Source organism: Rhinatrema bivittatum, chromosome 8 (assembly GCF_901001135.1).
Source record: "Rhinatrema bivittatum chromosome 8, aRhiBiv1.1, whole genome shotgun sequence".
NCBI classification, from domain to species: domain Eukaryota; kingdom Metazoa; phylum Chordata; class Amphibia; order Gymnophiona; family Rhinatrematidae; genus Rhinatrema; species Rhinatrema bivittatum.
In genome coordinates this window covers 96,867,095-96,884,175 of record NC_042622.1, presented here as the reverse complement: position 1 = coordinate 96,884,175, position 17,081 = coordinate 96,867,095, and the positions used below count along the sequence as shown (strand labels likewise).

Below are 17,081 nucleotides of genomic sequence, written 5' to 3'. Positions count from 1 at the left end.
CCACCTTCACACTGAAATAGCAGCTGCAGACACTCTGGTAGAGGTGTCAAAAATGTCATAAGATGTTCTGATCTCATGCTTGCCTGCCTCAAAACCTTTGCTTACAAGGGTTTGTAGTTGGTCTTGGAATTGCTGAGGCAGGGAGTCTGAGAAGTCCTGTATCTGCTTAAAGATGACCCTGTTATATTGGGTCATATAAAGCTGATAGGCAGCAATTTGGGAGATGAGCATGGCCCCTTGGAATACTCGGTGACCAATATTGTCTAGGAATTTCTGTTCCTTACCAGGAGGGGTAGATGAGAGATTTTGATCTTTTTGCCCTCTTTTGTGCAGACTCTACCGCGACAGAGTGGTGATCAAGCTGTGACTTCTGAAAACCTGGGGCTGACTGTACTAAATAAGTAGTGTCAGCTTTCCTGTATACTGGAGCAATTGTTCCTGGATTTTCCCAGTTCTTCTTGAGGAGATCAAGAAGAACCTGATGGACGGGAATAGAGGTTATTACCTTGGGGGCATCCAGGAATTGGAGCAACTCCATCATCTGGTGCCTATCATCCTGTTCCCTCTGCAATTGAAAAGGAACCAATTCAGCCATTGCCTTCACAAAATTTATAAATGAGAGGTCCTCTGGAGGAGAACGCTTTCTACTCTCATTGGGTGAAGGTAAGTCATCGGTGTCTGATGAGGTATCATCTCCTCAGGTATCATAAGGATCAACACCCTTTCCTCTAGGAAGTAGAGGGGGACAGGGTGGTTGGATACCTGAAGGTCCTGGTCTATGCTCCGAAGGAATCAGAGGCATTATCGGAGGCACCGACGATGGCATCGAAGGCACCGGTATAGGCATCGATGGATGGCTCTGTGGCGCCGATGGACGTATCGGCACCGATGGTTGGATCGGTGGTGAGGAACGTATCGGCATCGATGGCTGAGGCAGAATTCCCGATGGAGGGATGCGGAACGGTGTTTCTCCTCCCGATGATGTCGTCAGTGGGGAGGGCATCGGAGCCATTGGAGACCCGGGATCCATCGGTGGAAAGGCGGCCACTAGTGCTTCCATCCTGGATAGCAGCGGTACCAGCACTGCCGGAATTGGGTCGATGATCGGTTCCACAGACGGTGCCGGAGGAACCTGAAGACGTTGCATCACCTTGTCGATGGCCTCCTGAACCATCTGGTCCAGTTCTTCTCGGAAACCTGGAACAAGCAGCCCCAGCTCCAGAACAGAAGGAGGCAAAGGCATAGCCGGAGGGACCACTGTTAAAGGCGGAGTTGCAGCTCCCGATCCCCGATCGGGTGAGGGTTGCCTCGGTGACCCGGTCGCAGGAATGGTCGGTGCCTTTCCTGGACGGGGTTTCTTCAACAGCGGCTCGGACGATGGCGAGGTCGATGATTTCGCTCCTTCGATGGTCCGAGTCTTATGGTGTCGATGGCGATGTTTCTCCCTGCGATCCCCTTGATCCTGAGGGGGAGTAGAGGGTGTTGATGGCCGAGAAGTCATCGATGCCGGTCGGTCACCGGTCGATGCTGTCAAGAAGTTGATGTGCCGGTTCTGACGACGTCGATGCAATGGACAGAGTCGGGGTTTGAGCACGGAAGAGAAGTTCCATCTTCTCCATTCTGGCCTTGCGACCCTTAGGTGTCCTTAGGGCACACTTGGTGCAGGTCAAGACATCATGCTCGCGTCCTAAACACATTACAGAGACTTTATGGGGGTCTGTGACAGACATGGTGTGGGTACAGTCCTGGCACCGACGAAACCGACGCCATGGCAAAAAATTGAGCCGCAGTACGGTCGACGGCCAGTAGGCCGCAAGGGCCAAACTCGACGATAATCGACGGGAAACGGGTAAAAACTTACCAGAGTACCGCGGACTGAGAAAAGTTAGAGGAGCGACCCCTGTGGGACAATTTAACTTTTAGTAATTCCGTGAGGAAAACTCCTGTCCGGAATCTCTTCAGAGCTCCTTTACCGCGAGGCTACTGCTGTGAGGAAAGAAGAAGACTGAAAGGGGACCCCTGCTGGCTGCAGGGTTAGTGCCATGCTGGGCATGCCCAGTAAGGGGCCAGTCAAAGTTCTGGAAACTTTGACAGAAGTTTTCCGTGATTGAGTTCCATCCTGATGATGTCATCTATATGTGAGGACTACCATCCTGCTTGTCCTGTGAGAAATTTCTGTTACCAAAAAGGGAAAAGAGATCTCAGCCTAGGTTAATTTACTTTAATATCATTTAGTTTCACTTAATGTAACTTGATGATGTTTTGATATGGATATTGCTTATCCTTGTTTGTGGTTATGGTTGGATAGATTAACTATTCTCAATAAAAATTGTCAAATTGGAAAAAAAGAATCTAGTCATGCTCAAAAGACTAATCCATAATCCGCAATGGGCTACAAACTGTATCAAAGGTAAATGAAATGAAATGAAGCTCTACACAGCCCATCCTACATCTGTGGAAGAATGGGTCAAATTGCACCAGGGTACTCATTCCACCTAGCCTAATGTGAACGAACTTTGCCTGGAGATTGCAGAACCAGTGACCTCCATAGTGCTGCTTACTTTAATTATCAGAAAGGACGTCCACAAAACACTTGCGGACAACCCCTTGTTTAGGGGGACAATCTTTTTGGCAAAAAGCTTCGCGAGATGGTTGCTCAGATAAAATGACCAGAATGTGGCAGTGCAGTTGCTCTTGACAGCTCCATGATGTGACATTTCTACCCATTCAAATGACCATATTTCCACATTTTTCAACATTACCATCTACTGCCCCTTCAGACCCAGCGTCAACCACCACTTCCAGCCAGGCCTAGACAAAGAGAACGCTGTCAGCAAAAAACTAAACAGGCCTATCCCAAACCAGAGCCTAGTTTTTGATCCCTCTGAACAATCCATTTCCAACTCTCACAGTAGGGGGAAGAATCTAACATTTCATGGAGGAGTGGTGTCTGATCAGCAAGGACCCCTGAGTCCTCCAAATTGTGTAGTCTGGGTATCAGTTGCTCTCTCCCAGTCTCCATCCTTCCCACATTGTTCTGCACTCAAGATCCTTCTTATTTATTGCAGCTTCGATTGGAAGTCCAATTGCTTCTCAGCCATAAGCAAAAGAGCCAATCCAATGTCCCAAACATGTTTCTGGGTTTCTATTCCCAATACTTCCTGATCCCCAAGAAAATAGGGACTTTGGCCGATTCTCGACTAGAGATACCTAAATAGGTATATACTCAGAGAAATTTAAACAATGAACTCTCTCAGCACTATCCTGCCTTATATACAGGACAAAACGATGTGTGGTTTGGATGTAAAGGAAGCACATACCAAAACTCTTCAAAGTATTTGGACCAAGAGCCGCTATCAAATGAATATTCTAGAGTTATGAGCAATCAGATGTGCTATATCAAACTTTGTGCATCTTCCTCAAGGAAAGAACATCCTGATTGAAACAGCAATATTTTACGTCAACAAGCAAGGAGGAACTGGATCATGGCTACTCTGCCACAAAGTACTAAAGATCTGGAATTGGGAGGAAAGAAATCAAGCTATTCTACAGGCCACCTATCTGCCAGCATCTTCAACATGCTGGCAGATCAGAGTATGTCAGCCATATAAGTGGTCTCTACAGCAATCAGTGGTTGATGAATTCTTTTACTTAAGGGGGCTACTGTCAGTAGACCTCTTTGATTCACAGCAGAAGTGAGGTATTCTGCTAGCATGCAGTTTCTGTATAGGATTCTACAGCAGCTTGACTTGTTCTGGTTTCCTAATGGGATGGGTATTGGTTTTTTAGGGCCTGGTGTAATATTTGCAATGCTACCTTTTCATAGATACAGCTGTTATGGTTTTAGTGCTGGCATGCTGTTTTGGTATGGGAGGTTTACTATATTGTAACTACTTCAATTTATTCATGGCTTTCTGAGGGCCACACCAACATATATTATAATAGACCTAATACCACATGGTTTCCAATTGTCTTTTTTTGCAAGATTTTCTGGTTGGCATGACAGAATTTCATGTAACTATAATATACATATTGTTGTGTTATTCTTACTTTGGAAGTCTATACTTAGAAAAGGCTTTTTCATGTAAAAGTATTACCAAATATTTTTTAATTATATATGGTAAGAACAGTGCAACTTGCACCAGCTCTGCTGTCCAGTAGAGTAGGATGGAACAAGTCCATAGGACAATTTTTAAGCAGCTATCCACACTAAGAGGGCATTTCTTTTCACCAGTGGAAACTGCCACATAATGTGTACTATTAACAGTTAGCTCCATATATTTCTATTATGAAATAACCAAGAGGGAAAAGAACAAATATGGTCAGAAATAGAAATATAGTTTCATTCTCGGTTCAAAAGACATTAGCATCCACAGAACGCCAATTTGGCAGTTCAGATTGTATTCTGATTTGCCACAGTTAATTCAAGCTGCACTGGCACTTGGAGAAGAGGCTTCTTTTTAGGGCAGGAATATTTGCCTATGTCCACTATACACCTTGTTTGCAGTATCTTCTGTCTTGAAGAGAGTATCATGATTGTATCATTGGTCCACCCAAATGAACTGAAATAAAAATCAATCAAGCAAGTAGCATCACCTGCAGCTTGCTTGTTCACATTTATTTCTACATATTTAAATGGACTAAACAACCACAGTACCATATTCAAATCAGAACTGAAAGCTCTTAGATGATATGATATGTTACTATGATGATTGTTAAAGGTACAGTCAATGTTACCTAGATACAGGGGGATAGACAAAGACCTCTGGAGGTCACTTCCAGCCCTATTTCTCTATGATTCTATGAAATAACTTAGACATGGAAAGAGCCATGTTTTAAAATCTAATTATATACTTACTAGTTATGGTATACCTATAAGTTTGCAACAGGTCAACCAAATTTTACTCTTTGTACCTAGTGGTCAAGGGATTTCAGGATTGATTTATTTTGCTGATTTATTTTGATTTATTTTATTTTGATTTATTGATTTATTTTGCTTGCCCATCAGCTCTGCCCTACCCCTTTGGACTTCCACATCCATTGGTATCAGTCTTTATTTGGTGATGGCACCAGCAGCCATTTGTGTGTAATTACCCAAGATCTTTTGTTCTGCCATTGTAATGATAATTCTCTGCTAGGGGCCACAGACTGCATCTCCTTCAAGAACCAGGTACATGGGTACCCAGAACCTAGCCAACAGATGTCACTGTTGCACAAAAATTGGGTCTCTTCTACCTCACAAGGGGGCCGATGCAATAAATATGCACAGAAAGCGGGCGCTGAGCATAAGGGGATTAGTTAATGCCTATACAACCCGCTTCCAACTGCGGGTTATACATCAGCCCCAAGGACTATAAACATTATCTCTACAGCAGCTGCAGCAACAGCACAACTAAGAAGCTCAACCTGCATCTCCTGGAAAGCACAATCACCAAGTCATCAGGTCAGGCCTAGCACTTCAAGATTTATCTTGTAGCACACAGCTTCACTCCCAGTCTAATTGCTAAGACAAAAGACAACAGCACTCTCTTTTTTTCCATTCTGGAATACTTCAAATTAGCTCTTCGGTTTTATAATGAACAAGACTCTGGCCACACTGGTTTCCCTCTAATACAGATTAAATTTTCTATAATCTTAAGCTTGAGACAGGTATAACTTTTCTTCATGCAAATACAGTAAGGAATGACACATATAGTTTGTACCTTAGACATGATAGTGATAAAATCCTTGAAAGTCTTCAGCTTGTTTCCCTCCAGAGTCTTGTGAATGGCAAGTTCCATCCTGAGCAGGTAATGCAATCCCGACTCTAGGTCAGCCATGTACAGCTTAGAGCTAAAAACACAAAGTAAATGGTAAAAAATAAACTTAAAAAAGATACCCCAACTCTTACAGTTGCATAAATTGTCCCTAAAAAAGAAAATAAATAAAAACAGAATACATCTTACTATACTGTTTTGTTTTTTTCAAAGAAACTATAGAAGAAACACGTCAAACCTTAAGAGGTCATCCAGCACATTCCCATTGCCTCCAAATGTTCATTTGTCTTCAAATATTTGTTTTGAGTACAGAAAGTTGTGTTTTATTTCGAGAACAATTTTCAAGTAGAAATACCAGGGTAACTAAAACGTAACCCAGGTAAATATCAGGGAAACAAAACTATTCCCTCCCCCAGCAGTTAAATCTAGCCAGGTTCCACAATACAGCTAAAAGTTTGCTATGGAAAATTTTTCTGGGAGAGGAGGGAAATGGATAGATATTGGGGAAAGGAAGGTACACAGAGATTTGATGTTCAAATCATTGTGCATACTTTCCTGCATGAACCTTGCATGCTATTAAAGCAGGTACAAACCTTGCAGAAGCAAATTTTTTAAGGAAAAGTACATAGATAGTTTTTGTTTAAAAATTAGCTTGAAGTCTGCAGACCCCCTTGTACAAAATTGACCCCCTTAAAGGTATAGCATAGACCAGTAAGAAAACATTTTAATTCCCTGACTCACCGCTTGTGCACTCAGATTACAATAATTTCAGCACTTCCTCCTGTATAGTTGCATCTGTCTTGCCACACTGGCTTTCACACACTAACACAAAGATATTACCACCAGTGCAATAACTGACTCTCTTTCTTGCTGAAGAGGGGGTGGAGTCGAGAAAGAGATTGTCCTAGAACTGGAAGCAGAGATGTGTCTTGGGTTTCATAATCAGTCCACCCCCAATCCAAGAACAATCCTGCTAGCTTTATGGGAACAATTTAAAAAATTGGCACCAAAAACTGGAAGAGCCAAAGGTATACATTGTACTGGTTGATGTTTATATAAGCAATTAGCTGCTTATATAGGAGCCAACTTTTCAAAATGATTGAGGAGTGCTAAACGCAACACAAATTATCCCTTCCTGGAAACAGTGAAGGAGTTTGCTCAATATTAGGAGTGCTAAAGCACTCACTATACCAGGGGTGGGCAATTCCGGTCCTTGAGGGCCGCAAACCAGTTGGGTTTTCAGGATATCTTTAATGAATATGCATGAGAGAGACCTGCATACATACTGCCTCATTTCATTTTCATTTCATTTAAAAAAAAATTATTAAACGCCTAACACAGAATGGCCTAGGCGATATACAAAATAAACAGACATAATAATAAAAACAATGACATAAAAATAACATACATAAATATAAGTTTCATAGAAACTATCATAAAATATTCCAAACTATCATTAACGATATATCCCTAGAGAATCGCTGTATTACATACATGGAGTAAACTCATCAGAAAAGTTCAAAGGTTGACACACCATGAATTGACAATAGAATTATAGCATGTTGACATTGTAATTATGCACTATTAAATGCACGGGTTAACAAATAATTCTTGAATACCATCTTGAATTTTTTAACATCATCCAACACCCGGATTTCAAAAGGGATTGAGTTCCACTGGACTGGAGCCGCAATAGAAAAAGAAGTTTCTCTAGTATTAAAAAGACGTGCCTGACGAACTGTAGGAATTTCTAATAAATTCAACTGTGAAGATCTTAAAGATCTAACAGGTTTATAGATTCGTAAAAGCGCATTAAACCAAACAGACGACTCTGAAGCACGTAATTTGAACACAGTCATACCAATCTTGAACACTATACGCTCTTGAACGGGCAGCCAATTTAGTTTAGCAAGGACAGGAGAGATCTTATCAAAACGTTTAGAAGATGAAACAATTCTAGCCGCTGAATTCAGAATCAATTGAATCGAATGAATGACAAATTTGGGTAGACCAATGTAAAGACCGTTACAATAATCAATGTGAGGGAAAATTATCGCCCGTACTACCATCAAAAAGTCGGTGTCATATAACAAACATCAAAAAGTCGGTGTCATATAACAAACACTTAAACAAAGCCTTCAACACAAAGAACAACAATGGCGGAAGAATCCCACCACCACTGCACGGGCCTCCTACAAAACCACAATGAGCTACTATAGGGCCACTATTCTTCGTACCAAAAGGGACTTCTACGCCAAAAAAATACACGGCTTCCTGTATGACCCAAAAACTCTCTTCTCATATGTTGCCACACTCACCACCCCTATTCCTCCAGCCATCCCGGAAGAAGAAGCACAAAACAAATCCTCCGAGCTGGCAGTCTTCTTCGACAACAAAATAAAAAATTTACTTATCCCGCTACTATCTTCCAACCCCATTCCCAACTCCCAGCCTCCTCCTGACCAAAACCATGCCCCACTGACACACAAATGGTCTCTAGAATCTTTTGATACTACATTATCCCTGGAAATAGAATCTATCATCAAGAAAATGAAGCCCTCTTCGCACCCTATAGACCAAATCCCGACCAAACTCCTTCTCACGATCCCTAACATCATCGCCAAACCTTTGGCCGACATCATAAACTGTTCACTCTCAAACGGTACTGTCCCGGATGCTTTAAAAACAGCCTCGCTGAAACCATTACTAAAAAAACCCAACTTGGACCCATCTAACCCCACAAATTTTCGCCCTATCGCTAACCTACCTTTCATAGCCAAGCTAATGGAGAAGCTGGTCAATACCAGACTCACTGACTACCTCGAATCCCACAACATACTATATCCATCGCAATTCGGTTTCAGGAAATGCAGAAATACAGAATCTCTCCTTCTCTCATTAACGGACAACATCCTGTTGGGTCTCGACAAAGGTCAATCATACTTACTAGCCCTGCTAGACATCTCGGCAGCGTTCGACACAGTTAACCACACAATCCTCATCAACCGTCTGATGGAAATAGGCATTTCAGGGGCTGCACTCCTCTGGTTAAAATCCTTTCTAAGCGACAGATACTATAAAGTTAAAATAATCAACAAAGAGTCTCACCCTGTAGCTGCCAAACAAGGAGTTCCCCAGGGTTCCTCTCTCTCGCCGACCCTATTCAACATATATCTTCTCCCCCTATGCCAACTCCTCAATAATCTCAACCTCACATACTTCATCTATGCAGACGATGTGCAGATCCTAATCCCCATCAAGGATCCAGTTTCAGACACCCTAAACTACTGGAATAGCTGCCTCCACACCATCAACCTCCTTCTCACAAGTCTATGCCTCGTACTCAATACGTCCAAGACCGAACTGCTAATCATTTCCCCTAATGATAATAACCCGCTAGCCTTCAATACCAACACACCACTAACAAGTCAAGTGAGAAACCTGGGGGCATTCCTAGACTCCAGAATGAACCTCAAAAAATTCATCAACAACACCACCAAAGAAGGTTTTTATAAACTACAGGTACTAAAACAGTTAAGACCTCTTTTACACTTCCACGACTACCGTTCGGTCCTTCAAGCCATACTATTCTCAAAGATTGACTATTGTAATGCTTTGTTGCTAGGTCTCCCGGCCTCTTCTACCAAACCTCTTCAAATGCTGCAAAACGCTGCAGCCAGGATCCTCACAAACTCTCGCCGAATGGACCACATCACCCCGATTCTAAAAATACTCCACTGGCTACCCATTCGCCACAGAATTCTCTTCAAGACACTTACTATTATCCACAAAACCTTATTTCAGGAATCCTCGCTCCAGCTTACCATACCCCTCAAACCACACGCCTCTGCAAGACCCACCAGATCTGCATACAGAGATTCCCTCCAGGTTCCCCCAAAAAAGTCCATTCTCCACAACACCATTGAAAAACGTGCTCTATCAACTGCCGGTCCGCATCACTGGAACTCTCTTCCGCCAGATCTCCGCCAGGAACATTGCCATATCACCTTCAGAAAAAAATTAAAAACTTGGCTGTTCGCCCAAGCATACCCCTGAAGAAACCGCAGGATCACCCCCACAGTTACATACCCCGCGGTTGCGGCCTCCTTCAGCAACTCAAAAAAGGAACTATTTCTCGGCTAACTGCACTTTAATATAACTTGCCTTATATTACACACCACGTAATTTTGTATATAATGCTTACCATGTAAACACTCACGTTTCTGCTTATTTGCTTTGTTTCTCCAGTTAGAAATTGTTTAACCTATCCTTTTCTCTAACAACCAAGTTCCACATTCCCTGTTATAATGTAATTTCTTGCTTCCATTGTTAACTGGTTTTTTCCCCCTAGTTCATTGTAAACCGGTACGATAAGACCTGGTCTTGAGCATCGGTATATTAAAAGAATTTAAATAAATAAATAAATAAATAAATAAATAAATATAACAAATGACGTAAGCCAATTAGAAGGCGTAGTTTAAAGAAACCAGATCTGATCAATGATCTGATCTGGGGTTTGAATGACAAAGTTGAATCAAGCAGAACACCCAAGCTTTTAATGGGGTTACAGAGAGAAAAAACTAAACCATCAATAGTAATGGTGTCATGTAACGGAGAATCAAGAGGTCTATGAATTAAGAGCATTGTAGTCTTACTAGTATTTAGCGACAATTTATTCTGTTTAAGCCAACGATTAATGGTGTTCATACATAATGTCAACAAATCAACTGTGGAAGACCAGGAATTCTGAACCTTTATATAAAATTGTATGTCGTCTGCGTAGATCTTGAATCCGTCTGAGATAATGGACAACAACTTAGCTATTGGGGAAAGATAGACGTTGAATAACATTGCCGAGAGGGCAGAACCCTGTGGTACACCCGATCTCATTTGTTGTGGGGAGGAACAAACATTGTTGAATTTAAAGACTTGGGAGCGATCTGACAGATAGCTCTCAAACCAAGCCAACACTGTTCCTGAGATACTGCATTCTCGTAGGTGGAACAATAAAATTTGATGATCAATAGAATCAAAGGCGGCAGTGATGTCAAGAGAAACTAGAATAAACTGTTGTCCACTATCTAACTTACGTTTGATAGAGTCAAGTTGTATGCAAATCTATTTCATGCATATTCATTAGGGGTATCCTGAAAACCCGACTGGTTTGCGGCCCTCGAGGAGCGGACTTGCCCACCCCTGCACTATACCCACAGAGCTGGCACCTCTATAATGCTGCTAATTTCTTAATGATTGCTCTCACCAGTTCTGTTCTATTTGGTGAAGCACTCCTTTTCACAAAAAACATCTAATCCTCCACTACCTCTTTCAATATAACAAAAATAGGTTATTGTATGTTCTATGTACCGTATATGCTATGTACCAATTAACACTGAAAATTATATTCCAAACATGGGAATCTTGGAAGATTCTGAAACCATTCATTGAATCAGCATATAAAAATTACCTAAGCATATTATACATGAGCTTTTAAAACACACAGAAGTCCCTTTTTCAGATGTCACATCAGAAGTAGGTATCCATGTGGTTTTCACATCTCGGACCAGATATTCAAAGCACGTTCAGTGCTAGTTAGCCGGATAAGCGTGACTGAATATGCGCCCATGTTCAGTGGCTACCGCTTATCAGTATAAGTTGGCCACATAAGAAGTGAGTATAAAGTGAGCAGATTTGGGCTGATATTCGGATTTGAGCAGATATTCGGATTTAGCCACATAATTTGTATAGCTAAGCTAGATGTGCCATAGAACAAGCCTAAACTTAACCGGTTAGATTTATATGGCTAAGCGCTCAGTTATATGCATATATTCAGCAGCATAGCTGTGCCACTGAATATACAACACAACTTAGCTGGATAAGTTCTAACTGGCGAAGTTACTTAACTGGCCAGGTTTGAATACTGACCCCCTCATATATAACATTTTTGGATAATACTTACATTGATTCAATAAAGCTATCTAAGCATGCAAATGAGAAATTACTACTTACCTGATCATTTCCTTTTCTTTAGGACAGACAGATGAATCCAGAACCAGAGGGTCATGCACCTCTACCAGCAGATGGAGATGGAGCAAAGCTGACAACACAGTATATATATTCCCTGCAGTGACATCAGCCTGCCCAGTATTCTCTGCAAAGCCAACTGTGGACAGACTAACAAAACTTGATTAATAACAGATAACCATTTCCAGCAGTCAGTCAACAGGAAACACTGAGCTCAGACAAGAATTTACTAACACTAGTCTAGAGACTGGATTAACACTTACCAGTAACTCCTGGAAACAGAGCCACACAGGAGGACCGTAGCACAATTATTCGGTAGACAAGGGCAGAAAGTTGGATTCATCTGTCTGTCCTAAAGAAAAGGAAACTATCAGGTAAGCAGTAATTTCTCATTTCTTAGGGTTCAGACAGAAGAATCCAGAAGTAGTAGGATGTACCCAAGGTAATCCCGCACAGGGTGGGAGGCTGCCCGCGGTCCAGTCAAAACCGCATGTGCAAAGGCTGTGCCCTCCCAGACCTGCACATCCAAACGATAAGACCTGGAAAAGGTATGTAAGGAGGACTACATCCAGCTTGGCAAATGTCGACAGGAGACAACAATCTAACTTCCATGCATGACACTGCCTGAACCCTAGTGGAATGAGCCCTAACCTGTCTAGACAATGGCTGCTCAGCATTCACATACGCGGCCGTGACTACCTCCTTAATCCAGAGAGCTATTGTAGCCTGCAAAGCCGGCTCGCCCCGTTTACTGCTACCATGGAGGACAAATAGGCAATCCATTTTCATGAGAGGTTTAGAAACCTCCAGATACCTCAAGATGTCTCAACATCCAAGGGTTGCAATGTGTGATATTCCTCCGCATCCAGCTCCTTATCCAGGGACGGCAGGGAAATGAACTGATTCAAGTGAAAACCTGAGACCACTTTTGGCAAAAAGGAAGGAACAGTATGCAGCTGTATTGTCCCTGAAGTCACTCGAAGGAACTGCTCCCAGCAAGACAAGGCCTGCAGCTCGGATACTCTACACATAGAACAAATTGCCACAAGAAACACTGTTTTCAAGGACAATATCCACAAGGAAAGTGTAAGCATCAGTTGAAAAGTAGGACCCGCCAAGAAATCCAAAACCAGATTAAGACTCCACAAGGACACCAGTAACCACAAGGGAGGACAAAGATGTTTCATTCCTGTCCAGAAACGGGCAATATCTGGATGAGCCGACAAGGGTCCACCATTCACCTGACCCCTGAAATAGGCAAGAGCCGCTACCTGTACCTTCAATGAATTAAGAGCCAACCCTTTATTCAATCCATCCTGCAAAAATTCCAAAACGAGCAGAATCTTAACTGAACGAGGAAGAACCCCTCAATCTTCATACCAAGCCTCAAACACTCACCAAACTTGCATATAGGCTAAGGAAGTGAAGAACTTTCTCGCCCATAACAAAATAGCAATCACTGCAGTAGAATATCCATGCTTCAGCAAGCAAGCCCTCTCAAGGCCAAACCGTAAGAGAAAATTGAGTCAGATCTTCGTGAAGAACAGGCCCCTGCCTCAACAGATCGCTGTGTGCCGCAAACCAGAGGGGAGAGTCTACCATGAGCCTCTGCAAATCTGTATACCATGGTCTCCTGGGCCAATCTGGTGCCACTAGATGCACCATCCCTCTGTAAATCTCGACCCTCCAAACCATTCTGCCCATAGGCCACGGGGGAAAAGCATACAGTAGCTTGCCCTCAGGCCACATCTGCATGACAGCATCAATGCCCAATGACTTTGGATCTCTCTTGAGATTGAAGAATTGAGGAAGCTTTGCATTGTGAGAAGTCAACAGCAGGTCCAGAAACTGAAGGCCCAAGTGATCCACTATTAGCTGAAATGCCTCGTCTGACAACACCCATTCTCTTGGATCCAAACTCTGTTGCTGAAAAAGTCTGCTCTTACATTGTCTTTTCCTGCAATGTGCGAAGCTCAGATCTCCTGAAGATGCCCTTCTGCCCATCCCATAATTTGGTCTATTTTCTGCGACACTTGCTGGCTCTTGGTTCCTCCCTGCTAATTGATGTAGGACTCTGTTATTGCATTGTCAGATATTATCTGGACTGTACGACCCTGCAACCTGTTGCCGAGCTGCAAGCATGCCAACTGGACCACCTGGGCTTCCAGCAGACTGATTATCCAGAGAGACTCTTCTGCACTCCAGCAACCTTGAGCTGTGAAGCTCCTGACAGTGAGCTCCCCAACTAGGCAGACTAGCATCTGTTGTACTAGCCAGTCTGGTGATTTTAGAGAAACCCCCTTTCTTGGATGATCCACTTGCAGCCAACACTATAGTTGAAAGTAGACATCCATCGGCAGATGGAGCCGAATTGAATAATCTTGAGACTGTGGGCTCTAATGAGACAGCAGGGAGCGCTGAAGTAGGACACACATGCACCCTTGCCCATGCACCACTTCCAGGGTCACTGCCATCAATCCAAGCACCCATAGATAGGACCACACCATTGGGCGTATTTGTGTTCATCAACAGAAGCACCTGCGCCATCAACTTCTGAATACGACCCTTCAGTAGGAAAACCCTACCCTGCTTCATGTCGAACTGAACACTGAGATTCTCTAGTGACTGAGATGGCTGAAGACTGCTCTTGTCTGGCAAAATACTACGAGAGATATCCCAGATCCCCCAATAATCACAATATCACCTCAACAGTGGGAATCAGTAATCATAAAAACCATCTAGTTCTAGACAATAGAATTCATTGTATGCAACACCATGTATATAAATTCCATACAAGTAAAAACCTATTTTGCATATATTTATTTTTAATTTTTTTATTATTTAAATTTTCTATTGCACTTATTCCTATTAGCATAATACATTATAGTATACAACTTTATAAAAAATACAAAAACATCAATCAATCAAATAATTGTGGACATGTTACTACAATCAATTCATATGATTCACATATATATTATCATATGGACATATCCTAACCCTTTACACCATAATACCCCATATCTACATTCACACCTCATTCATACTCATAAAATCTATACCCCATAAAATACAGTGTTTCATTGCTCGCTGGCTAATGGGGATACTTTCACGAGGTCTTTTGGGGTAGAAACTGCCAAAATGAAGTATCGAATTTCTGTCAGTAGGTTTGACAAAGACAGACATTTCCAAAACATCCCCCACCCATCGGACAACCATATCCAAAAATGTTATGCATCGTCTACTACTATGTACTGTAAACTTCAAATTCTCATCCAATGAATTCATCCAATGAATGAATACAGTAAGCTGTTGATCACTCCCCACTCCAAATCCAAAAAAGGTCATCAATGAACCTCTTCCAGAAAATAATGTGCTGGAAAGTGAGAGCAGGGTAAATACGATTCCTCGAAGGCCGCCATATAGAGACATGCAACAGAAGGGGCTACCGGGGACCCCATGGGGAACCTCTTTATTTGTCTATAATATTCATCATAGAATGTGAAGAAAAATTCCTTAATCACAATCTGGGATAATTGTATAATCACTGCGGCCCTCTTACTGCTGATATCCCTCATATTCAAAACTCGCTGAATAATGTCTATAGCTCGTGTCTGGGGGATATTAGTGTATAACGCAGTCACATCTGCTGTGACCAATAAATGTCCATCCTTTCTACCTATGAGTTCTGGGTACGGTGGCCAGAGCAAAAGAGAGCTCAAAACTGAAAATGACGACCCTAAACCGTGAAATGCAGAAAAAACTGTGCTCTAACCGGATGGGAATATGAAGGTACGCCTCAGCAGATCCAATGAGGTCAGAAACTCCCTCAACTGCACAGCCATTATTACTGAATGCAAGATTTCTAAGCGAAAATGAGTCATCCGCAAATGATGGTTGACCCCTTTGATATCTAGGATGGGACGAAAAGAGCCCCCCATCTTGGGCACAATGAAATAAATGGCATATTGGCCCGTATTATCTAAGAAAATGCCATACTGGGTCAGACCAAGGGTCCATCAAGCCCAGCATCCTGTTTCCAACAGTGGCCAATCCAGGCCATAAGAACCTGGCAAGTACCCAAAAACTAAGTATAGTCCATGTTACCATTGCTAATGGCAGTGGCTATTCTCTAAGTGAACTTAATAGCAGGTAATGGACTTCTCCTCCAAGAACTTATCCAATCCTTTTTTAAACAGCTATACTAACTGCACTAACCACATTCTCTGGCAACAAATTCCAGAGTTTAATTGTGCGTTGAGTAAAAAAGAACTTTCTCCGATTAGTTTTAAATGTGCCCCATGCTAACTTCATGGAGTGCCCCCTAGTCTTTCTACTATCCGAAAGAGTAAATAACCGATTCACATCTACCCGTTCTAGACCTCTCATGATTTTAAACATCTCTATCATATCCCCCCCTCAGTCGTCTCTTCTCCAAGCTGAAAAGTCCTAACCTCTTTAGTCTTTCCTCATAGGGGAGTTGTTCCATTCCCCTTATTTTGGTAGCCCTTCTCTGTACCTTCTCCATCGCAATTATATCTTTTTTTGAGATGCGGCGACCAGAATTGTACACAGTAATCAAGGTGCGGTCTCACAATGGAGCACTGGAACCACAGCCCTCAGACTGAGAAGCCTCAACAATGTATACTCCACTGCCTGCCTCTTCTGTGGGATGTGGCAGGGAGACACCATGAACATGTCCAGAGGAACACAGCAAAACTCCAATGCATATCCATTTTGTATCACCTCCAGAATCCACTGGTCTGATGTGCTTTCGACCCATCTCTGATTTAAAAAAAAAAAAAAAAAAAAGAAGAGGTAACCCCCCCCCTCCAATCTCCTGTTTCTGGGGGTGGGTTAGCACACCTTCAATGGGAGGCTCGGGGGGGGGGGGGGGTCCCACAAACTGAGCCAGCACCACTTCTGTGCTGTATGGGATGAAAGGACTGAGACTTACTGAAAGGTCAAGTCCTCTGAAAGGTTGCTCATCTGCAGGGTTGAAAACACTTGGATTCCCTAGCACGGTCTCTCATGCTACAAGAGTGCGGCATCTACTTCTTATCCTCCCGGTAACCGAGGAACTAGAGACTTGCCCCATTTATTGCCATTTTCTCAAACTCGCTCCCAAACAAGAGCAAGCCTTTAAAGTGCAACTTCATAAGGTTAGACTTAGAGGTCGCATCTGTTGACCAATTTCTCAGCCATAACTGATGCCTGGCCACTATTAGCAAAGCCACCCCTCTGGCTGAGGTGTGGACCAAATCACAGCCTGCATCTACCAAAAAGATGACTGCTGGCTCCATC

The 17,081-nt window shown here is 42.7% G+C and overlaps 1 protein-coding gene across 1 annotated transcript in view; it reads right to left on the bottom strand.

Moving 5' to 3' along the window:
• QSOX2 (quiescin sulfhydryl oxidase 2) overlaps positions 1-17,081 on the bottom strand; it is a 245,999-nt gene that overhangs the window by 83,027 nt on the left and 145,891 nt on the right. The window contains 1 exon segment of the mRNA XM_029611684.1: positions 5,703-5,832. Coding sequence (XP_029467544.1) covers positions 5,703-5,832 — 130 coding nt within the window.